At 38.5% G+C, this 26,076-nt stretch overlaps 1 protein-coding gene across 1 annotated transcript in view; it reads left to right on the top strand.

Moving 5' to 3' along the window:
- OSBPL11 (oxysterol binding protein like 11) overlaps positions 1-5,009 on the top strand; it is an 86,534-nt gene extending 81,525 nt beyond the window's left edge. The window contains exon 13 of the mRNA XM_040484786.1: positions 3,297-5,009. Coding sequence (XP_040340720.1) covers positions 3,297-3,362 — 66 coding nt within the window. The 3' untranslated portion in view covers positions 3,363-5,009. The remainder of the gene's footprint in view (positions 1-3,296) is intronic.
- Positions 5,010-26,076: the final 21,067 nt, after the last annotated feature.

Raw genomic sequence — 26,076 nt, 5'->3', positions numbered from 1 at the left:
TCTGTGCTGACAGTTTAGACCCTGGAGCCTGCTTTGGATTCTGTTCTCCCTTTCTCTCTGCCCTTCCCCCACTTGCGCTCTCTCTCTCTCTCTCTCTCTCTCTCTCAAAAATTCAACAAACATTTTTTTTTCAATTAAAAAAATTTTTTTTTCTTGTCAGCGGTGCCTGATGGCTCAGTGGGAAGAGCATGCAGCTTTTGATCTCGGGGTTGTTCAAGCCCCATGTTGGGTAGAGAGTCTACTTAAAAGGAAAAAAAAAAAGTTTTCTTACTGTAGCCAAGTCTAAAGAAGCCCACTGAATTTTAATATTGGTCCATCAAGAAGGAATTTTCAAAAAGTAATTTAATTTTGATTTTTGCATAGTTATTAACCTTAAAACTCTATTTATTTTTTATTTATTATAAGTTTAAGTTTATTATAGTTGCTTCATTACTTTCATTTTTCTAATCATTGGGTACCTATTATAAATATTGGTCATTTCCATGGATAGGAATAAGAAAAAGAAAGTACTTTACATATCTACTCTTTTAGATGAAAAAATAGAAGTTTGTAATTATTATTCAAAGCTATAGTCTGATAACTGTGGTTTTTTTCATTTCAAACTCATTAAGAAAGCTGAGATATCAGGAACAGATTCTAGGAAGAGAATTCCTAAGGGAAGACCTCTCTAATTCATTAAAAGTGAACTCTGGGGTCTGAGAGCAACTATAATGGCTGCAAGATATAGGGGCGCCTGACTGGCTCAGTTGATAGAGCATGCAACTGTTGACCTCAGGGTTGTTTTGAACCCCATGTTTGGTATAGATATTACTTAAAATCTTTTTTTAAAAAGGTACAATTAATAAGATTTTAAAAGGTAGGCACCCTAATTCTTGCTACTAACATGACATGTAAAGTTGCTACTTCTCATGTATTCTTGGACAGATATTATTAAGAGCCACTGTCAATCTAGCATTCTGTGATGGTTACATCTTTTCCAAAAACAGTACTATAGGAGTTGAGAATTATCAACCAGGTGATTTAATATAAACAACCTAATGGTTGCCATTATTAAAGAAAAATTATTCTGACACTTACTAAAAATGTCAAAGAAAACTTCATTCGGGACTATTGTAGTAAAGAAGAGGGATTATACTTAACTCTGAGTACAAGGACAAGTGGAAATGCGAAGGAGTGGGTGGAAAAGAGAATCTTGGTCGAATATCAAGGATGGGGGTGAGGTAGAGGAACTTGATTAGATATCAAGGGTGGAAGAAGAAGAGTTTAGAAATCAGGGTTTGGAGTAGGGGGGATTCTTAGTGAACTGGCTTATCAAAATTCTTTGCTAAAACTGGGTTCAGTAGGCCATGGATGAGGCCTAGTCAAGAAGAGAACTCAAAGGAGTCTGACTAAAATTCAGTCAAGGAGCTGGGGTGCCTGGGTGGCTCAGTTGGTTATGCGTCTAACTCTTGATTTTGGCTCACGTCATGATCTCATGGTTCATGGGATTGAGCCCTGCATCACTGATGGTGCAAAGCCTACTTGGGATTTTCTCTCTCTCTCTCTCTCTCTCTCTCTCTCTCTCTCTCTACCTCTCCCCCATTTGCTCATGCCTGCTGTCTCTCTTAAATAAGTGAACTTTAAAAAAAAAAAAAAAAAAAGGGGCACTGGGTGGCTCGGTTAAGCGTCTGACTCTTGGTTTCAACTCAGGTCATGATCTCATGGTTTGTGAGTTCAAGCCCCACATCGGGCTCCATGCTGACAGTGTGGAGCCTGCTTGACATTCTCTCTCTCCCTCTCTCTCTGCCCCTCCCCCACTCACTCTTTCTCTGTCTCTAAACTTTAAAAACAAAAAAATCAAAAAATTTAAAAAAAAATTCATCATTTAATGAAATTCATTCAAGGAGAGAGTGAGTCCTTGTCATTAGGAGCCAAGTAATTGCTTGTCTTAAGTCATTTTTGGAATAAGAATAGAAAGATAGATAGATAGATAGATAGATAGAGATAGAGATATATAGTATAAATAAATTGAAGGAGCTATGGGTTAAAGACAGGTTCAGATCTGACTTCTATTTTATTTATTTTTTTAATGTTTATTTATTGTTGAGAAAGAAAGCACACAAGCAGGGAAGGGACAGAGAAAGAGGGAGACACAGAACCTGAAGGAGGCTCCAGGCTCTGAGCTGTCAGCACAGAGCCCGACATGGGGCTTGAACCCACAAACTGTAAGATCATGACCTGAGCCAAAGCCAGACGCTTAGCCCACTGGGCCACCCAGGGTCCCCTCAGATCTGACTTACTTTGCCTAGTCCCATAAACACTGAACTCTACTCTTAGCTACCCTGACCTCAACTGTGTCAAGTCCTGTACTCCAGTATGTGGCTTCATGCATTTCTTTTCCTTGCTTGGTCTTCTCTGGTTGTAGTTCATTCTCTGACTCTAACTTTGCTCCTCGTAGTATCCTATTCACAGGAGCCAGGGAAAACTAATGGGAGTAGAGTTGGGAAATAACTAGAAAATAATACTCAACTACTAGAGTTGAGTAGAGAACGGCTAGTAGCTTGATGACCATTTGTGCTCCACCTGCTGCCTGTCACTCTGTGGGTGAGGCTAAGTCTGCAGTGTCTTGGCAAAATTAGCAGAATTGCTACAAATGACTTCTGCAAATAAAGTGGTGATGGAGCATCAACTAGGTGCCCCCGGACCAGAATTTCTCCCCTGATCCTAGCTAAACCACAGACATTATTTGATGTCTTAAGCACAGAGAATTTTTTCCGTCACAAAAACTCTGTTTTTTTTTGTTTTTTTTTTTATATTGTGTAAAATTTTTATTAAAATATTTCCTTGTATAAAATAAAATAAATATTTCCTTATTATAGTACAAATTAAACAAATTTTGTTGTTTTATTTTTTAAAAATAATTTTCCAGAAAAAATCCTATTACTAAAAGAATAACATTAAATATGAGAAATATAGATGAATAGAGATATAAATAAATATGCTTATGTCTGGTTTTTAAATGTGACAGTAGATGGGGCGCCTAGGTGGCTCAGTCGGTTAAGCACCGACTTCGGCTCAGGTTATGATCTCGTGGTTTGTGAGTTTGAGCCCCGCGTCTCTGTCTCTCAAAAATAAGTAAACATGAAAAAATTAAATAAATAAATAAATAAATAAATAAATAAATAAATGTATGTATGTATGTATGTATGTATGTATGTGACAGTAGAATTCCACCTTAGTGAAGATGTTGCTTCTAGTTTTGGTTACTGATTGTAAAAATATTAGAGGAATTTAATTTATTTTTCTACTTGTTTCAGGGAGATGGCTGGGTTTATCATAAGCCCCTTTGGAAAACAGTTCCAGCAACACAGCCTGCGGAGTGACACACACTATCTGAGACTCGACCAAATGAACTTCTTCTCTGTTTACCCTAAACCCTCCCAGAATGGAGTCATTGCACTGAGTAACCTGCTTCCTGATTGCACAGACTGAATCTGGCTAAACCCGAATGTCCCTGTTAGGGCACCACAGAACTGCAGCAAGACCAAAGTGTTGAAGACGCACGACGGGCCTCTCACCAACCTGTTCATGTGATACGAGCAATATCATCCGAAAACCTTTCACGTGAATTGTTAGATGATTCATCTTTTATCCAGCTCCTGCTCCTAAAGTTAGGTTTAAATCCCCTATTTTTGCATGGGGGCAGCAGATACACACAAGCGTGAGAACTCAGTGATTTTGATTTCTTTATAGTAAAGAGTGAAGTCTCTTTCAGAGTTTGTGCTTTGCTTTCTGTCAGTAACTGAAGTATTCACTGCTCTTACAAACAAACCCAAGAGGAGGAGGACGATGACCCAGAAGTGGATTCAGCCATTGTGCCTGAAATCAGTGTTAAAAAAATCAGCCAGGTTGTAGTAACAAGGCATTCTGTTCCTTCAAAGAGACTGTGTGCCTGTGTCTGAGGAACTTATCCATTATCCACCTCTGTTGGAACTCTCTTTTAAAAAGTATATTTATAAATTGATTAGAATTATAACCATGGAGAATTTTTTCTTCTGAGCATTTTATTATACTTGAAAACAACATTGACTTGAAAAATTTCAGAACATTTTTCAATACCTAGTTTTATTAAATGTTACACTTGAGAGACAATTTTTTAAATGTGTTCATGTCAATATGATGAGATCTTGGCCTTTCTCAAAAACTGAGGCATTAAAGAACAAAGCAAACATTTAAAAAATAAAACTGTTACTTTTTTTTCCTTACCTTTTTTTCACTTGTAGATTAATATCCAGTATTATGTGCTATCCCTCTGAATAAGTATGCTTCATCTTACCTCTGCCCATTCAAATTTAAAACAACTATTCATATTTGTCAGTAATTCAGAAGTTATATATGTGGCTGAGTGCATGTATGGTATGGTTTTCTTTTCTTCTCAAGGAAACTCAAATGCTGAAGAAAGAATATGAAGTGAAAAGATATTAGGAAAAAAGATATCAGGAAGTTGTATTCAGGTACAAATCTCTTTTTTTTTTTAATAAGTATTTTATTGAGGTTGAAGGATTGCTGGCAACTAAAAGAATAGTGCTAATTATGGCTTTCATCATTCATTCAAGTATTTATTGAGTACCTACTTATGGTGCTCAACACTTGTTACTGCAAGCTACCTTAATTTTCCAAGAGTGGTGCCTTACTCTGTTTCTTCTGATGTGGTCTTCCAATCAGTGTGTGTAACATATACCTGTTAGTCATCAGCCATTGTAGGTGGCTGTGTCTCTTGCATCATCATAAGAAGTTTAAGCTTTGTGCTCTGATAAATTGTGTTTTATTGAAGGGTTTAATAGGATGAAAACAGCAAAACAATAATTTTTTCAACAAATTGTAAATTATAAGAGAATAACTGGTTTATGTACAACCATTTTAATGATTCCCTTGTTCATTTTTGCTGTGAAATGCACTGAAAAATCTCAAAATGAGTTATAGTTCATGTGTTGGGAAGATTGAAAAATAATAAAACTAGAGAACAATAATGTCTTTGTCTGTTTTATGAAAGGAGAGAAATAGAAGGTTTGTGTTTAGAGGAGTTAGCCCCCTATTCATTTGAGAGGGACATGGATTTTTTTTCTTTAAATTCTTACCCTCAGGAATCTCTTAGGGAGATAAGGAAGTATATTCAATAAGAGGTTTTAAAAATTAAAATGTTTAAATAGTCTGGAAATAGAGCAAGAATGTAAAATTAAACTCGAGATTTTGTTTTATTCTTTGAACCATTTGAATACTTATTTATTTCTTTCAGTTGTTGAGCCATTTTAAGAATTATTGAAATATGATTTTAAAAATTCTTAAGAAAAAAATACATTTATAAGTAATTGAAATCTCATGATATTGGGTTGATTCTTTGACAAGAGTGAAATAATAATACCAATTTGGGGTAATTATTTTACCTTGTCTCCATCTTGACTTCACTGCAGCTTATCTACCAGATAAGAGTTAGAGGTCTTTTCTGTTTTATTTTTTATCTACATGTTGTTGATAATTAGCCAGAGAAATGAATCTTTGCAGCAGTTGCCACTGATTTGTATCTTTTTCTTTGGGGTCAAAGTTTATTTATTTAAAAAATTTTTTTTAAGTTTACTTATTTTGAGAGAAAAAGAACAAGCGAGCAGAGGAGTGGCAGAGAGAGAGGAGAGAGAGAATCCCAAGCAGGCTCTGCAGTGTCAGCACAGAACCTGATGCAGGGTTCAAACTCATGTTCGAGGTATGACCTGAGCCGAAACCAAGAGTCAGATGCTTAACCCAACTGAGCCACCGAAGTGTCCCTGGATCAAAGTTTTAAATGTGCGCTTTCTTTCTGGCTTTTCGGAATTGTGCGTTAAGAAGTCCAAGAGCAGTAGTGACAAAAAGACAATGTTCTGGCCATTTATTTGGATTTTTTTTTCTTTTTACCATGATGATAACACTTATCACCCTATCCCTTCTGTCAGATGTTTGTATTTAAGCTCCATCATTTATATTCTAATTAATTACATTTTGAATAGATAGTTTTGAAGCCCTGAAAGTAATTTTTAGGTTGTGTATTGGGTGAGATATGGCATCTACATATTGATTCCCTGAACTCTTCAGTTGTAACCAACGTCACCTCTAATGCCTACTTGTCACCAAAAATAATAAGAAAAGTATTGAGTTTCTCATTCTGTAATTCTAGTACTTTACTCATAACTATAAATATCTGGTACTTGATGAACCAACTTCTACAGATTAATTCTTTAAAAAATTTTTTTCTATAGATTAATTCTTAAAGGATTTATTAATTAATTATATAAGTATGAAATTTTGTTTAAAATATTGCCTTAAGATGAAGGCTAACTTCTATTCAATGTGCTCCTCCAAAGAAAGGCAATTTTGTGTGATCACTCCACAGTCTACACTTGGGAGGGATTCCAGTTCCTTAGAGTTAGTACAGTGACTGGAAGCCGAATGGTGATTTAGCAAAGATAGTGGGAGAAGAAAGAGAAGATGAGTCTACCAGATGGGAATATAAAAGACAAGTTCATATACATGAAAATGAAAATTCCAGTAAAACATATATTCTAGTGGCATAAAATCCCTCCTTGCCCGAAAACCAAGCTGCACAGGAAATCGTTACATATTACAAAGCTTTTGCACATGTTTTCACTACTTGATGTTCACAGTAACACTGTGAAATTGCAAAGTCAGGGATGGCCATTCCAACTTTGTAGATGAAGAAATTATTGCTCAAAGTTTAGTGCTCACTTCATATAGCTAGACCTTCCACAAACATCTGTTAAGTATTCCTTTGGGGCCAGATGATGCGTTAGACTCGATGTGACAAATACTATCCCTATCTTTACAGGCTTACGTGAAGGAAGAAACCAAAACCTAAATTCCTGAAAATGAGTCGTTGACAAGGGCAAGGCTAACTGGTCTTTCCAACCCCTAGAAAGGCTTCGTGGTACCTAGGTTCTTTGGAAGGCAGTTGATCAATGAGTTGAAAATGAGGGATTTGGGGGGTACCTGTCTGGCTCAGTCAGTAAAGTATGCAACTCTTGATCTTGGGGTCATGAGTTCAAGCCCCACATTGGGCGTAGAGCTTACTTAAAAATGATAATGAAAAAAAATGTTAAAGCAAGGAGTTTGGCTCGAAGTCTACATAAGAAGCCCCAAACAATGCAACTAGGTGACTAACCCTTGTTCCACCCTACAAGACTGGAGAGATTGAACGAGAGAGGTTTCCAATTCAGGAACACAAGTTGATAAATTGAAAATGAGGAACAAGTTAAAGTCTACATACTTAAGTACGAGATCTCACAGCATCTTTCCCTATCCCATTCCCCAAATATTGGCAGTCAGGCTTATCTCTTTAGGCAAGAGATGAAAAGATCCTTTTTGGGGTTTCTGCATTGCAAAGCAAACAACCAACAAAACTAAAAGGCAACTGACAGAATGGGAGAAGATATTTGCAAATGATGACATATCAGATAAAGGGTTAGTAGCCAAAATCTATAAAGAATTTACCAAACTCAACACCCAAAAAACAAATAATCCAGTAAATAAATGGACAGAAGACATGAATAGACCCTTTTCCAAAGACATCCAGATGGCCAACAGACACAGGAAAAGATGCTCAACGTCACTCATCATCAGGGAAATACAAATCGAAACCACATTGAGATACCACCTCACACTGATCAGAGTGGCTAAGATTAACAACTCAGGAAACAACAGATGTTGACGAGGATGTGGAGAAGGGAAACCCTCTTGCACTGTTGGTGGGAATGCAAACTGGCATAGTCACTCTGGAAAACAGTATGGAGTTTCCTCAAAAAGTTAAAAATAGAACTACCCTATGACCCAGCAATAGCACTACTAGAAATTTATCCAAAGGATACAGGAGTGCTGATTCATAGGGGGCACATGTACTCCAATGTTTATAGCAGCACTTCCAACAATAGCCAAACCATGGGAAGAGCCCAAATGTCCATCGACTGATGAATGGATAAAGAAGATGTGGTTTATATATAGAAAGGAATATTACTTGGCAATGAAAAAGACTGAAATTTGTAACAATGTGGATGGAACTGGAGGGTATTATGCTAAGTGAAATAAGCCAGAGAAAAGCAGACATCCTATGTTTTCACTCATGTGAAACTTGAAAAACTTAACAGAAGGTCATGGGGGAAGGGAAGGGGAAAAATAGTTTCAAACAGAGAGGGAGGCAAACCCATAAGAGACTCTTAAATACAGAGAATATACTGAGGGTTGATGCGGGGGCAGGGGGAGGCAGGTGAGAGGAGAAAATGGGTGATGGGCATTGAGGAGGGCACTTGTGGGGTGAGCACTGGGTGTTGCATGTAAGTGATGAACCACCCCTGAAACCAAGAGCACACTGTGTATACACTGTATGTTAGCTAATTTGACAATATATTTTTAAAAATGAATGAAAGATCTGAAGAAAAAAATCGTTTTTGGGGGAACAACTCCAGAAAAAAATTACTACAGATATATTTGGAGGGTCCACCAACAAAAAAAATTCTCAGTTGACAATCCTGTTAACTACAGTAAAGCCAAGTCACTAACATAACCTTTCACCAGGAATCTACACACATCCATCCTCCCACCAACACATTGTATATATAGACAACACATTACATCTCATTTTAGCAGCTGAAGATCGGCAGACATTTGAAGAAAGATTCTAGCGAATAAAAAAAAGACCAAACAGGAAAAAATTTTGAGGAAATCCATAATTCAGGAAATGGTGGGAAATAACTTTGAAAAAAATTAAATCCTCAGATGAGATCGTCTTGCTTGTATGAAACACAAATGCTTATTTTAAATGGACTGTTGAGGGAAAAAGAACATGTCTTGGAAATTAAAAATATGATAGTTCAAATTAATCACTCAAAAGAAGTTATAGAAGGTAAGTAAGGGTAAACTCTTGGCAAATAGAACAAAAGGACAAAAGATGGACAATAGGAGAGAAATACAAAAATTAGAAGAGCAATCCAGGAAGTCTAACATATAGCTAGTGAAGATTCAAGGAATTAAAAACCAGAAGGAAAAATATTAAAAATACATACATTTTATATATATATATATATATATATATACACACACACATATATATATGTACAAGACAGTTCCCAGAATTGGATGACATGAATCCAAATGAAAATGCCATGAATATCCTGCACAATAAGGGAAAAATGAAAGCCCCAAACAAACCACATCATTGTGAAATTTCTAACACTAAGGGCAAAGAGAAGATTCTAAAAACAATAGCATCAGGCTTTTCAACATCACTGAAAGCTAAAAGGCTAAAGAGAAATACTTCTAGTTTTGCCTAGAATTTTATCCCCAGCCAAAAGACGAATCTGACATGCAAAATTTAAAACAGTTTTGTCTTAGCTGTTCCTTTTCTGGAAGCTATGAAAAAGCACATGCTCCAGCAACACATCAGAGGAGGGGAAAAAAGCAGGAATTGGAAAGATAAGAAATCAAGAAAAACAGGACCCAACAGAGGAAAGAGTCAAAGAGAGGCATCCACTCTACAATATCTAGGTGGTCTCCCAGGATCTGCTCCTCCAACAGCTATTTTATCTGTGGACAACACTTTATACCAAAGTTCTTTGTACCAGGATCTGTCTCAGTTCTAATGGAGTTCATATAAGATGAGAACATTTTTTCTTGCACGTAGCAATACTTGGTATCTTTGAATGTCCGTTCTCCCAATGCTAATATTCTGAGGTTATTCAGCTGGGCTTCATATGGCGAGGTTTCATCTTATGATCAGTTTCCTGAGAACGCACCATGTCTCAATGTTATGTGGACTACTCAGAAGAGGTCAGAATATTGCAAGTGGAGTCTTGTTTTAGACCCATGATGTCTTTTTTCTAACAGCTTTGTTGTTGTTTTTAACGTTTATTTATTATTGACAGAGAGAGACAACACATGAGCATAGGAGGGACCGAGAGACGGGGAGACACAGAATCCAAAGCAGGCTCCAGGCTCTGAGCTGTCAGCACAGAGCCGACGCGAGGCTCGAACTCACAAACTGAGAGATCATGACCTGAGCCGAAGTCGGGTGCTCAACAGACTGAGCCACCCAGGCACCCCTCTTTTTAACAGCTTTGTTAATGTGCAATGGACTTAAACATTTTTAAGCATATAATTTTATAAGTTTTGATGTGTGTATTCCCATGAAACATCACCTCTATCATGATAATGAGAATATTTATCATTCTCAGGTGTTTACTCTGGCCTGTTGGTAATCTCTCTTTCCCACTTTCCCTCTCTCCACTGCTGTCCCATATCCAGGGAACCTCTTGTATTGGTGTCCTGAGGTTACCATAACAATTACACACAGTGAGTGACTTAAAATAGAAGTTTATTCCCTCACAGTTCTGGGGGCCAGAAGTCTGAGATCAAGGTGGCAGCAGGGCCACGCTCTCTAGAGGCTCTAGGGGATAAGCCATTTTTTGTTTCTTTCAGCTTCTGGTATCTTTGACTTTTCTTTGATTTGTGGCCAGTTATTATAATCTCTGCCTCTGTGGTCACATTTTGACCTCTTCTCGGGGTCTTCCTTTCTTCTGTCTCAAATTTTCCTCTGTCTTCCTCTTATGAGGACACTTGACATTAAATTAAAATCCCACCTAGAGGGGCGCCTGGGTGGCGCAGTCGGTTAAGCGTCCGACTTCAGCCAGGTCACGATCTCGTGGTCCGTGAGTTCGAGCCCCGCGTCGGGCTCTGGGCTGATGGCTCGGAGCCTGGAGCCTGTTTCTGATTCTGTGTCTCCCTCTCTCTCTGCCCCTCCCCCGTTCATGCTCTGTCTCTCTCTGTCCCAAAAATAAATAAAAAACGTTGAAAAAAAAATTAAAAAAAAAAAATAATAAAATCCCACCTAGAGAGGTGCCTGGGCGGCTCAGTCAGTTAAGCGCGCGACTCTGGATTTTAGCTTAGGTCATGATCTCATGGTTCCTGAGATCAAGCCCTGTGTCGGACTGACAGAGCAGAGCCTGCTTGGGATTTTCTCTCTCCCCCTCTCTCTCTGCCCCTCCCATACTGTGCTCTCTCTCTCTCTCAAAATAAATAGGGGTGCCTGGGTGGTTCAGTCGGTTAAGTGTCCGACTTTGGCTCAGGTCATGAACTCGCAGTTTGGGAGTTCAAGCCCTGCAGCAGGCTCTGCGCTGACAGTTCAGAGCCTGGAGCCTGCTTCAGATTCTGTGTTTCCCTCAGTCTCTGCCCCTCCCCCACTCATGCTTTGTCTCTCTCCCAAAAATAAACAAACATTAAAAAAATTTTTTTTGATAAATAAATAAACTTAAAAAAAATCCCACCTGGATAATCCACAATGATCTCTTATTCTCAAGATTATTTTTTAAATGTTTATTTATTTTTGAGAGAGAGAGAGAGACGAAGTGCAAGGGACAGAGAGAGAGGGAGAAACAGAATCCGAAGCAGACTCCAGGCTCCCAGCAGTCAGCCCTGAGATCGTCACAGGGCTCGAACTCATGAACCAAAAAGATCATGACCTGAACCGAAGTTGGACGCTTAACTGACTGAGCCACCCAGGTGCCCCCTTATCTCAAGATTCTTAATTATATCTGCCAAGACCCTTTTGCCAAGTAAATTAATAATTCTGGGAATTGAGATGTGGACATATCTTTTGGAGGCCACCATTCAATCCACCCCACCGCTAACCTGCTTTATGTCATAGATTAGTTTGCATTCTCTAGAATTTTCTGTAAATGGAATCAAACAGTATGGTCTATTTTGGGAGGGAGGTCTGGTTTATTTCACTTAGCATAACTATTTTGCTTCTTATTCATGTTGTTTCATGCACCAGAAGTTAATTCTTTTCTATTGCTGAATAGTAATTCATTGTTTGGATTATACCACAATTTGTTTATTCGTTCACCAGTTGATAAACATTAGGGTTTTCAGTTTTGGTCTAGTACATACAAGGCTGCTATGATATTCTCGTACAAGTCTTTGTATGGACATATGCTTTCATTTATCTTGGGTAAATACCTAGAAGTGGAATGGTAGGCATATGTTTTTAACTTTTTGGGAAATTGCAAGAGGGTTTTCCAAAATGGTTGTACTGTTTTTCACCCCCAGAAGCAGTACAGGAGAGTTCCAGGTACTTCACATCATTGGCAACACTTGATATGGACAGTCTTTCTAATTTTTGCTATTCTAATAGGTGCGTCATGGCAGCTTATTTTGATGTTAATTTGCATAACTAATGATGCAATGTAGTAATGCAGAACATCTTCTCATGTGCTTACATGCCCCCTGTGTACCTTCTTTGGTGAAATGTTCGTTCAAATCTTTTGCCCATATTTTCATTAGGTTATTTGTTTTCTTATTGAAGTTTGAGATTTCTTTATATATTCTGGATATAAGCCTTTTACATTTGGTTTATAAATAATTTCTTTTAGTCTGTGGCTTCTCTTTTCATTCTTTTAACAATAACTTTCTTTTTTTTTTTATTTTTTTTAACGTTTATTTATTTTTTTGGGACAGAGAGAGACAGAGCATGAACGGGGGAGGGGCAGAGAGAGAGGGAGACACAGAATCAGAAACAGGCTCCAGGCTCTGAGCCATCAGCCCAGAGCCCGACGCGGGGCTCGAACTCACGGACCGCGAGATCGTGACCTGGCTGAAGTCGGACGCTTAACCGACTGCACCACCCAGGCGCCCCTAACAATAACTTTCAAATAGCAGATGTTCTTAACTTTGATAAAGTCCAGTTTATCAACTTTTTCTTTTATGGATCATGCTTTTGGTATCATATCCAAGATCTTCCCTAACCCGAGGTTGCAAATATTTTCTCCTATATTTTCTCAGAAGTTTTATAGTTTAAGCTCCTACATTTAGGCATGTAATCCATTTTGAGTTAATTTTTTATTGAATATGGTACAAAATATGTATCAGAAATTGTTTTGTTTTTTTTGCAGTGGATACCCAATTCTTTCCAGTGCCATTTATTTCAAAGACTATCCTTTACACTAAAAAGCTCTATGTACCCCTGTGTTCACTGCAGCCTTAATTACAATAGCCAAGACATATAAGAAACCTAAATGTCCATATGTCCATCTCTAGATGAATGTATAAAGAAGATGTGATATATGTACATACATATACACACACATGCACAATGGAATATTAATCAGCCATAAAAAAAAATGAAATCTTGCCATTTGTGACAATATGGATGAATCTAGAGGGTATTATACTAAGTGAAATAAATCAGACAGAGAAAGACAAATACCATATGATTTCACTTATGTGTGGAATCTAAAAAACAAAACAAATGAAAACACAAAACATAAATAGACTTGTATAGGAAACAAACTGATGGTTGCCAGAACAGGTAAGAGTTGGGGGTGATCAAAATAGGTGAAGGGGATTAAGAGAAAAAAACCTTCCAATTATCAAATAAATAAGTCATGGGGATGAAATGTACAGCATAGGGAATATAGTCAATAATACTGTAATAACTTTGTGTGGAGACAGATGGTTACTAGACTTATGGGGATAATTTTGTAATGTATAAAAATATTGCATTACTATGATGTACACCTGAAGCTAAAACGATGTTGTATGTCAATTATACTTCAACAAAAAATAAGAATAAAAGACTATCCTTTGTCTATTGAATAGCCTTTACACCTTTCTATAAAATCAGCTGATCATAAGTGTATGTGTCTAGTAAGGACCCTGTTTTGTTACATCAAATTGGTTTGTCAATCTTTATACCAACACTGCACTGTCTTGATTACTACATCTTCATAATAAATCTTAAAGTCAGATAGTATAAGTCTTCCAACTTTGTTCTTTTTCAAAGTTGTTTGGTTATTCTAGTTGGCATTTCCATATAAATCTTAGGATAAGGTTGTCAGTTTCTACAAAGCCTTCTGGGATTTTGTTGCAATTTAGTTGAATCCATCAGGCAATTTGGGGAGAATGACTTCTTACCAGTCTCGAGTCTCTTGAACCATGAACACAGTGTTTTTCCACTTATTTCAGTCTTCTTTAATTTCTCTCAGCAATATTTTGGGTTTTGTTTTTTTTTTTTTTTTTTTTAGTATACAGGTTTACATATCTTATATCAATTATTTCTAAGTGTTTCATATTTTTTATTTTGTAAATGACATTTTAAAACATTTTCAGTTTTTAATTGTTTGTTGCTAATATACACAAGAAGTACAATTTATTTTTGTATATTGAGCTTGTATCCTACAGCCTTGCTTAACTCATTTATTTCACCTGGTAGCTCTTTTGTAGATTCCTTATAATTTTCTACAAAGATGTTCTTGTCATCTTTGAACAAAGACAGTTTTATTCTTCTTTTCCAATCTGAATGCCTTATTTCTTTTTCTTGGTTTATTGCATTGGTTAGAACCTCCAGTACAAAATGAAATAGAAGTGGAGAGAGCAGACATCTTGCCTAGTTCCTGATCTTAGGGCAAAGCAGTCTTTGTTAAATATGATGTTAGCTATAGGCTTTTCATAGAAACTCTTTTATCAGTTTGAGGAAGTTCAATTCCTACTTTGCTGAGAGTTTTTGATCAGGAATTGTTGGATGGTTATTCTTGCCTAAGTTTGCACTTGAATTTGGAAGCCATTTGGTCAATTGTTTATTAAACATATAATAAATTAAAAACCTCATGGTCTTAATACTCCTTATGGCTAAATCACAAAGCATTATTGAAGAGTGGGCTTAGTAGAATTTGAAGCTTAAAGACCCCTTCTTAATTTTTGGTTCTGCTATTTACTATTAGTGAAACGTTAGTCAAGTAAATCTAACCTAGCTCTGAGATTCAGTTTCCTTATCTTTAAATCAGTAATAACAAGGTAATGTTGACAACCATGTTACGTGGTCATGGTTACAATGGTCAACATGGTTACAATGGTCAACAACCATTGACAGTTGCCTGAACCAGAGAAAGCACCTTCTTAAATTTTGCACCCTAAGTACCTATTTGCCTCATCCTAGTTTTGGCCCTACCTTATGACATTCAATTCACTATGTTCCTGGAAGTGACAGTATTCTCCAGGAGTATCACTCTGAACCTAGTTCTCACTCTCAGAGAGTTGGATTTTTCTGAAATATGACATAGTGGACAAAATCCTACATGTCTAATTCCAAATTCCTTGAATCTGAATTGACATTTCAGCTCTGTCTTTTAATAACTGTGGGATATTGGGCAGATTTTTTACTTTTCTGAATTTTACCTTCACAAATTGCAAAACAAATAATAATTCCTGTTTTATCAGGTGTTTTGAAACTCAACATAATGATGGATGGACAAACACTTTAATCGCAAACATCTCTGAGAGCATATCGCTGCTGAAAGCTTGATGAATTCCTGCAAAACCCAGTCACACTAAAGAAATGACACAAAAATGTTCCAAGTCTCCAAGTGTATTGAGCCCTTTCCTTCCCTTGGTGCATAATGAATCACTGGTGAATCACGTGGTCACTCACAAATACATTCAAAGGACTAAAGCAGACAATTGGTTTGCTCTGTATAAGACCAAAAATTACATCACAGAGTGAGCAACTTTCACTTGGTTTTCAAATGAATTTCATTTCATTCGAATTCTCTTTAATTATCAACAATAAAATGTATGTACCTTAAGTAGCCATTCAGTTTAGTGAGTTCTGATAATTGTATATACCCATGCCCACATCAAATCAAGATATGAACCTTTAACTTAATTGAGAGTGTTCCTTCAGGCCCCTCTGTAGTCAAATCTCCCAGCCTCCCAGAGGCAACCATTCTCATTTCTATTACAGAATATTAGTTTTGCTCGTTTTGGACTTCATACAACTGAATCATACAGAATGTACTTTTTGAAAAACTTTTAATTTTTTTTTAATATTAACTAAGATTCTAGTTAAACAGGGCTCAGAGCTAGGGTATCCATGTTCCCTTGCCTATTTAAATTTTTTTTTTCAACGTTTATTTTTTATTTTTGGGACAGAGAGAGACAGAGCATGAACGGGGGAGGGGCAGAGAGAGAGGGAGACACAGAATCGGAAACAGGCTCCAGGCTCCGAGCCATCAGCCCAGAGCCTGACGCGGGGCTCGAACTCACAGACCGCGAGATCGTGACCTGGCTGAAGTCGGACGCTTAACCGACTGCGCCACCCAGGTGCCCCTCCCTTGCCTATTTAAAAGCAGAGGTAACTTGAGATTTATATTTCCATTCACAGTTGTTATACTGTTATTTTCCAATTTTCCTATTTTCCTGGTTTTCAGAACCACCCGGAAGTGCAGTAAAAGACTGAATACTTGAGCAGGTAGTCAGGAAGCTTGCCTTTCAGTCTTTACTCCATTACCTCGGGCAAACTCTTAGCTGTAAGTTCTGGCCCATAAGAATTTTTAATTTTTTTATCATTTTAATCAAGGTCACTGTTAAAAATAGGCATATTTCTCATAAACATTTGAAAGTTTGAATTTTCTGTTGAGGTGAGCTTCAGGGAAAACTACACTTACTCTCTTTAGACCTGTTCTGCTGGGCTCAAGACATTTAGATAGCCTGCATTGTATGTGGCTTCTTCCAAATTGGGATGACATTGTGCAGCCCAGATACCAGGCTGCAAAATTTTAAAAAACTAGTAATTCCAATTCTGAAAAAATCCTATTGTGGCTAACTCAAGGCAGGAGAGCAAGGGAGTGGAGATGAGAAGGTGAAGGCTGACTTAACGTTTTACTGTATGTATATCTGTTTGTGTCACTTAATATCTGAACTAAGTACATGTATTAATGTTTCAAAATTCTTTTTAAAATGTTTTTATTTACTCTTTTTTTTAAGTTTATCCATTTTGAGAGAGACAGAGACAGTGTGAGTGGGGAAAGGGCAGAGAGAGGGAGAGAGAGATAATCCCAAGCAGGCTCCACACTGTCAGCGCAGTCGTTGGGGGAGGGGGTGGGGGGCTCAAATTCAGGAATCATGAGATCATGACCTGACCGAAACCAAGAGTCAGACGCCTAACCGACTGAGCCACCCGGGCACCCCTAATTTTTCAAAAATTTTAAATAAAATTAAGAAGCAGAGGTGAATTGAAGTGTACAGCTGAATATGAGTTCTGAGGCCTACAGGAGAGACTTCTTGTCCTACATAAATCAGTTAATATTATGTGGTAAACATTTGATAACCAGCAAGCATGGACCAGATGGCTGAGCTTAAATGGATCATTTTCTGCCATCCCTTTTCCTCCCCCTCCCACCTCTCCATCATTTCCCAGGATTACTCACCTTCGTGCTCCAGGACGTGATAATGTCATATCTGCCCAAAATACATCTGTTTCATGCCTTAGTGCCTCTCTTGCAGGGTTTCTGTGCCCCACCCACTCCACCTCTTGGCCTGGGTTAATTCTTCCCTCTTCCTTCTCTCATTGCCATTCCTGTTTGGATGAAGGCTCCTCCTCTGTGTTCCTGTGCTTATTACATAATAGTACTACATAGTTATTACATGGTATTGCTTTTTTCTTTTAAGTAGCTTGTTTTTTAATATAAAAGTAACGGATGCTCATTGTAACATTTCAAATGATGGAGATGTGTATATATAAATACAACCTTCCTCCCTTCGACCTCCATTCCCACTTGGAAGGATACCAGAGGGTGACTTTCCATACTCAAGAAAAAGTTGCTTGAGCAGAACTTGAGTTTATTTCTCTTTGTAAAATATTAAAATCACAGGAGATTATAAAGCAACAAGTGAACGCTGCCCTTGGATTTCGCCTTCACTTTCCATCCCCAAACCATTAACATTGTGCTCTGTATCCCTCCAGCCCCTCTTTCTATCCATTTCATATAAATGCACATGCATTTGCGTGGCAGATACTATAACACCGAAGCTCGAAGTGCTGTCATTACCAGATCCTCCCCTCCTCTTCCTCTGTGTCCTGCTTTGGGGGGATTCTTTGTTTTTCAGAGCGAGGTTACGGGCAGAGATATCCACTGAAGATGAGTGAAGCAAAAGATTTCTCTGCATAAGAAAGATTTTGGAGCCATCCTGAGAAAGAAAGAAAAGATCTGGAGGGTGGTGAGGAAGGAGAAAACCCGTGTGAGCAGGGAGTTTTGAGGTAAGAGGGCAAGGGGAGAAATGAGGAGCAGTTGCTTTGACCGGGAGGACACTGAGGAGATGTAGATATGTAAAGAGAATTTTTAGCAAGTTTTAACAATTTAATATAATTCCTCACGTACTATTTCAAGAGGCTTTTAGTAAGGATCACTGTTAGTTTTTAAGGCTTTAGGGAGTCATATTTGTGTTTCTTGTGGAAGTATCTATAGGTCCATACCGGATCTGGGGGCGGAGTGAGTCTCCCTGGAAGCACATGGGCTGCATGGAGGAAGTTTGTGGAAAGTCAAGGAACAAATTCGGGAGCCTGTAAGGAAAGGAAGGGGAAGTAGGAGTGAAAGTTGGGGATGCAGCAAATAAACATTCACTATGGTGGTCTTAGGGGCTGCTCCCATGTAATACCCAATGCTCATTATACTCAGCCTTAGCAAAGTTTGCCAGTTGACAGAACCTGCCCACATGTGCAGAACTTTTTCAAAATCCTAAATTTAAATTATCGAAATATTAATGAGTTTGTGAGTTTAAGCCCCACATGGGGCTCTGTGCTGACAGCTCAGAGCCTGCAGCCTGCTTCCGATTCTGTGTCTCCCTCTCTCTCTGCCCCTCCCCCATTCGTGCTCTGTCTCTCTGTCTCTCAAAAATAAACTAAAAACATTTTAAAAAATAAAGTAAATAATACTTTGAAAATTTAATAATAAGTAAAGAATTTTAATTGATTATCAAAACTTTCCCCACAAAGAAAGCTTCAGGCACATATTGTTTCAGTGATGATCTACAAAAATTTGAAGAGGAAGTAATACTAATCAACAATTTCATTGAATAGAGAAGATAACACTCTGAACTTATTTTATGTAGCCAGTAGTACCTGAATATCAAGAAAAAGGTAATTCTTTTTTTTTAGTATTTTTTAATGTTTATTAACATTTGGTAGGCAAATATGACAGATATAAATACAAGCATACCTTAGAGATATTGCAGGTTCCGTTCCACACCGGTGCAAAAAAGCAAATATCACAATAAAAAAATAAATAAAAGGGGAGTTTCAGTCCATGCACCTGCTGTTCTTAGTCTCAGCTTCCTGTCATAGGAGAAAGGCAAGACCAAGTGAGTGAAGATGTTCACAGTATTGAGTATAAAAAAACCAGGTTTCATACAAAACATCATGTAAGACTTGATCCTATCTTTATGGATTATATTTGTGTACATGTCCATGGTGGGGGAGAGACTGTTCAAAAATATAGTGATTGTTCCTGGATCTTGGTATTATGGATGAGTTTTACTTTCTTCTTTTTGTTTGTTGCTATTTCTTAAATTTTATTTATTTATTTATTTATTTATTTATTTATTTATGTATTTATTAAAGGTTAGTTATTTATTTTGAGAAAGAAAGAGAATGAGAACATGAGCAGAAGAGGGGAAGAGAGAGAAAACCCCAAGCAGGTTCTGCACTGTCAGCACAGAACTCAATGCAGGGCTCAAACCAGGAGATCATGACCTGAGCTGAAACAAGAGGTAGACAAAAGTGACTGAGCCACCAGGATGCCCCTATTTCCTAAATTTTAAAAATGATGATTATGTTTCCTGGGTGGCTCAGTGGGTTAAATGTCTGACTCTTGATCTTGGCTCAGGTCGTGATCTCATGGTTCATAGGTTCGAGCCCCACATTGGGCTCTGTGCTGACAGTGCAAAGCCTGCTTGAGGTTTTCTCCCTCTCTCTGTCTCTGCCCCTCCCCCACTCATGTATGCATACACATGGTCTCTCTCTCAAAATAAATAAATAAACTTTAAAAATTGATGCTTTATGTCATTTCTGTAGCAAGAAAAAATTAAAGATCATTAAAAGAAATAATGTGATTCTTGTCCATGGTATTGTTTACAAACCCTAGTCTGAATAACTCTTTGGTGGGTATGTTGGCACCAAGTTTAAGCATCAGGTAGGAAGTTGGACTTGATTTCTTTGGAAATCCCTTATAATCTAATTGTGATTTAATGTTTTAGTAGACATATATGTCATTACAGATATGACTCTAAGTGTTAGTGCAAGTCTGTGTGTCTGTGAATGGATTATGTCTTTTTATTTTGTGTTTTTGGTGCTTTGACATCTTGGGGCCTTGCTGACCCTCGAGAGATTGCGCCTCCCAGGGATAGCCAATTTCTAGCATACTTTTTTGTGCAAACCAACCAATCCAGAGCCCATACTTCCAAATACCTCCTTTATGGGCTCTTACATAATTCCCCTTCCCTATCCCAGGGCCAGCTACCAGACAACTAGGAACAACCCTTAGCCCCAGAGCCCTCTGAAATTATTCAAACTAGCCAATCCTAAACCTATTTATCCTGACTTGCCCCATTTCTTCCCACAGATACCACAATAAAGGCTCCTGTGGTATTTTCCCCTCTCACTCTGCTTCTCTGTGTGGTCACTATGAATGGCATGCTGTGCCTTCTGTTTCTAGGAATCTGTGGGCATGATAAAACTTCTTCTTGGAGCACCTGGGTGGCTCATTTGGGGTGCCTGGGTGGCTCAGTCGGTTGAGTGTTTAACTCTTGATATCAGTTCAGGTTGTGATCTCACTGTCATGGGACTGAGACCCACGTTGGGCTCTGTGTTCTTGGGGCCTGCTTGAGAGAGTCTCTCTCTCTCTCTCTCTGCCCCTCCCCTGCTCACACACACACTCTCTCTCTCTCAAAATAAATAAACATTAAAAAAAAAAACCCTCTTTTTTCATGGCACTCATTTCTGTGTCTGCATGTCTCACTACACCAAGTTAAAACAATTCCCAATGCTGGGCACCTGGGTGGCTCAGTTGGTTAAGCATCCAACTTCTGCTCAGGTCATGATCTTGTGGTTTCCAAGTTCGAGCCACACATTGGGCTCCATGCTGACAACTTGGAGCCTGCTTGGGATTCTTTCTCTCCCCCCTCTTTACTCTTCCCCTACTTAAGCTCACGCTCACTCTCTCTCTCTCTCTCTCTCAAAAAAAAAAAAGTAATAATAACAAAAAAATAAATAAATAAAAGAAATAAAAGAGAGGATTCATTTATTTTTTTTTTATTTTTTTTAACGTTTATTTATTTTTGAGACAGAGAGAGACAGAGCATGAACGGGGGAGGGGCAGAGAGAGAGGGAGACACAGAATCGGAAGCAGGCTCCAGGCTCTGTGCCATCAGCCCAGAGCCCGACGCGGGGCTCGAACTCGCGGACCGCGAGATCGTGACCTGAGCTGAAGTCAGACACTAAACCGACTGAGCCACCCAGGCGCCCCTAGAGAGGATTCATTTAAAAAGAAATTCCCAAGGGGTCAACAGTGACTCCATATGCGTGTACCTAGATCTCTCCTACCACTAAATTTGTTCAGAAGAGACAGAATTGGGCAAGATTTTGTTCTGGCAGCAATCCTACAACCTATAAGCTGGTTTCCCCCAAATGGGATCTGTTTTATTCTTCTCAGAGCAGAGTCTGTATATATTTACTTGGTGTTGTGGCAAGAGGAATAATTATGACCTCTGTTCAAGAAGTCATAAAAAATCTCCAAAACCAAAACACCCAAATGGATTTAATATAATTTTGGAGGAGAAAATACAACAAAACCCCAAACACATAAACACACACATACACACAGTCAGAATCAGGTAATATATCCTGAGAAACTTTTAGGCAGCCCTAGTTTTCAAACAAAGATCAGGTGGTATAATATAAATATCAAAGAAAACTCTCCATTCTAGTCAGTTGCCAGGCTCTTATGAGCTTGCAAAGTATCCATTTTACCCTGTAGATAAGCTGTTATTCATCTGTACAATATTAGCTGATGCGTGCCATAAGACCCACTTATCCCAAAATGCCTTGGCCCTTCCAACCTATCTGGTTTCAGCGTCCTAGTTGTAAACAACTATATTCTTTAGAAGACCTTTATCAAAGTGTATTTAAGTTATCCAAGGGAGAAGTAGTATTTTTTTTTAAGATTTTATTTTTAAGTAATCTCTAGACCCAACGTGGGACTCTGAAATCAAGAATCACATGGTCTACTCACTGAGCCAGCCAGGTGCCCAAGGGAGAAATATTTTTCTCCTGTGGCGCTTTCATGATTTTTAACTACTGAAGATTCTAGTACCTGGCTTGCTGTAGAACTTTCCGGGAGTTTCTCAAGCCATAGGGGTTTAGGGGATGGTTCTGCTGGTATTGCATGCATATTCCAGTCTTCTCTATGGGCATACAGCCATGAAGCAGTTTACATGATCACCTTGGCAGACGAGATTGGCTGGGACAGGGCAGGTGTCTAATAAATATTTATTGCATGTTTAGTTGGATAGATAGGAGCTTCACTATGTCAGTCATAGCTCTGTGCTGTATAGACCAGAAACCAACACTAGTCACATCAAGCAAGTAGAGAAAATCCTGGGAGGATATCAGGCACTCACAGAATGAAGGCAGGTAATCTGGGGGGTAGAAAGTTGCAGAATCAAGGTAGCTCTGGTGACTCAGCACAAAACCCACAGGAAATTCATGTCTTGGGAATAATTTGGCCCTTGCACCACTACTGGCGGGATGATGGCTCTAATCTCCAGCATCCTCTCTGACCCATGATTCAAAGTTCTGGGACTTTCAGGGTCTGAATGGCTGAGTTGAAATAATTTCCCATGGGTAGTAAAAGAAGGGTCTGAACTCTTCAACTGCAATGAAGGACTGCATACCAAGACTTGGTTTCCAAACGAGGTCAGAAAGGAAGATGGTAATGTTAATGGGAAGGGGCCAAATTAGATATTATGCTGTGAACAAGGGCAGATGTCATCCACACTGACATGAGGTGGAGCTGGTGCTGGTTGCTGGTCAAGGCTAAAGGAGAAGAAGGGTGTGGTTCTGGAGGAAGGAGAAGAACATGACCTTTAGAGACCCTAGGTGGCCAGCAAGATAGCAGAATCCCAGGGAGCAGAAAAAAGAATCTGGATGGAGAGGAGCAGAGAATAGGTGTTTTGTGGTGTTCCTAGGCTAACAGAAGACCTGAATAAATATTTGTTAAATTCATTAAAAAATCTAAATCATGCTAATTCAGATTATTAGTGACTATAGCTCTCCTGGCTGGATGAAGTGGGGAGTGTGTCCCCACAGAAGCTGACTCATCCTTAGCCTGGCTGGTCATCCCTCCTCTTAAGACCTTTCCCATTCATTCTGGAGCAAGTAACTGCAAGCCCTTCCCCAGTAAGAGATGTGTGTGTGTGTGTGTGTGTGTGTGTGTGTGCGCGCGCGCACGTGTGCGTGTACATGGGGGCAGGGCGGGGTAGTGGTGATGGTGGTGGTATATTCTTTCCTTGTCTGAATCTGAAGAACAGGGAGCATCTGTATCCAAAACGTCTATGGAGTCATGGCGCTGGGCTTTCCCAGACTTTAGCCAGACTAGAGTGACTTTGCCTTTATCTTTCAAGAAAATATACTTTTTAATTATTCTGTTATATATTTTTTTATGTTTACTTATTTATTTGGGGTGGGGCAGAGAGAGAGAGAGGGAAAGAGAAAATTCCAAGCAGACTCTGTGATAGTGCAGAGCCCGATCTCACAAACCCTGAGAGCGTGACCTGATCCGAAATCAAGAGTCAGATGCTTAGCTGACTGAGCCACCTAGGTGTCCCCCAAGGAAATATACTTCTACCTCTAGGTTTTCAGGTGAGGTATCAACCCTTGATTTCTGCCAGTTATTTTCCTCCTTTTCCAGAAAAGTCTCTCTTCTTCCTTTCCTCCAAGCAAAGCAGCATGGCCCAAATGGATTCTGAAGTCCTATAAATTTGAGTGTGATTCTTGGGTCTTCTCCTTGTTTGATAGCTGTGTGACCTTGTCAAGCGTGCTTCTTCCTCTGTGAAATGGGGAAAATAGTGCCTGTCTTGCCAGGGGCATCATGAATATGTATGCCAAAGTGCCACATACATAAAAAACTGCAGGGCAGGGGTACCTGGCTGGCTCAAGCAGAATATGCAGCTCTTGATCTCAGGGTCATGAGTTCAAGCCCCACATTGGGCATAGACCTTACTTAAATAAAATTAAATAACATAGACCTTACTTAAATAAAATAAAAATGTTAAATGCTTGAATTAAAAACAAAACAACAACTGCAAGGCAAGTTGTCCAAAAGATGGACAAAGGGCACCTGGTGGCTCAGTCAACTGATCGTCTGACTCTTGATTTCGGCTCAGGTTGTGATCCCAGGGATGTGAAATTGAGCCCCACGTTGGGCTCCACACTCAGCAGGGAGCCTGCTTGGGATTCTTTCTCCCTTTCTCTCTCTGTCTCTCCCTTTGCCCCTCTCCCATGCTCACACACACTCTCTCTCTCTAATTAAAACAAATAACAGACTACTTATTAAAAAAACAAAAACAAAGAAAACAAAAAACAACCCCAAAAGATGGGCAAGAAATTCCAGATACCACCTCTTCTCCCAATCGAGGCTTTTTAAACACTAGTTATTGCCTCTTTATTGAAAAGAGTGTCAGCTTGTAGGCAGCCCCAAGGGTAAGACAGATATATTATCTAGTGGATATAAATAATAATTTTTGAGAAATATAGTATTTGATAACAGAGCAGAAATAATTCCTCAGGCACTATCAAAGCTTAAATAAAATTTCTCTGAAAAATCTCCCAGCTCCTACTGAGCTTAAGGTTGGTTACACAAAGATGTTATATAGACGGATGGTCACTGCTGTGTTGTTTATAAAAGTAAAGCTTGAAATCAACTTAAACTGTCACTACAGAGGGGCACTTGGCTGGCTCAGTCAGTAGAGCATGCAACTCTTGATCTCGTGTTGTAAGTTTGAGCCCCATGGTGGGGGTAGAGATTACTTAAAAATAAGATATTTAAAAAAATATAGAGGATTATAAGATTAAATAAATTATAGTAATTTTTCTAAGTTTATTTTTTTTAGTAATTTCTACACCCAGTGTGGGGCTGGAATTTATAGCCCCAAACAGGAGTTACAATGCTCTTCCGATTGAGCCAGCCAAGTGCCCCAAATTATAGTAATTTTTTACGATAAAACTCTAATTAGTCTTTGAGAAGATTTTGTACAAATATATTTAATCACGTGGAAAGGTGTTCTGGCTGTATGAAGTGAATAAATTATAAAATAACATTATAGTATGATTCCATTTTTATTACATATGTGTATAATATTTGAAGGGATATATGTTAAATGTCAGTACTCATCTTTGGGTGTGAGAGTATGGAGCTTTTATATTACTTTTATTCATAACTATTTTCTAATTTTCCCACAATGAACAATGAAAAGATGAGGAAATTATTATCCTATCCTTTTTGCCCTGATTTTAGACTTTTCAATGACCCTTTTCCCAAATTTGGTTTCTTCAAGGCTATCTCTCAAGAAAATATGCGGAGGAAGTTGTATCTAGCTAACTTAAAATTGATATCAAAGGCGGTATCTTTTTTTTTTCTTTCTTTTTTTTTTGGTGTAAAAAAGTTATTTTATTAAAGCACAGAGACAGGACCGATGGCCAGAAAAGAGCTGCCTCAAAGGCAGTCTTGATTTTTTTTCTCTCTCACAAAAAAAGAGGTGTGAATTGTAAGGGGTGGGGAAATTTCCCTTTATCCTTCTAGATTCTTTTGGCTAGTCTATTAATTAAATTGACATGACAGATTAACAGTACAAAAATAAGTTTAATTATGTAGGTATGGGAGCCCCATGAGAAGGGGAAGAACATGAGACCCATGAACATGTCAGGAAATAATTGAGGCTTAGATGCCATCCCGGACTAAGGAATGGGACAGGGGCCTGGGATTCAAAGGAGAGGAGGGTAATTCACAGGACGATAATAAGAGCAGATGTTTGGTAATTAGAGGTTTGCCTTGTTGTACAGATGGGTCACTCAGATAAAAAGTTATCTCTGGTAATCATTGTCTTTCTGGGCCAGGCCTACATAAATTCTTTTAGGTATTTAAGGGAGAGGTAAAAGTAATTTTCTTGACTCATCTGGGT

This window comes from Herpailurus yagouaroundi, unplaced genomic scaffold (genome assembly GCF_014898765.1).
Source record: "Herpailurus yagouaroundi ecotype Mexico unplaced genomic scaffold, PumYag 162, whole genome shotgun sequence".
In the NCBI taxonomy this organism is placed as follows: Eukaryota; Metazoa; Chordata; class Mammalia; order Carnivora; family Felidae; genus Herpailurus; species Herpailurus yagouaroundi.
This window is presented reverse-complemented; position numbering and strand designations above follow the sequence as displayed.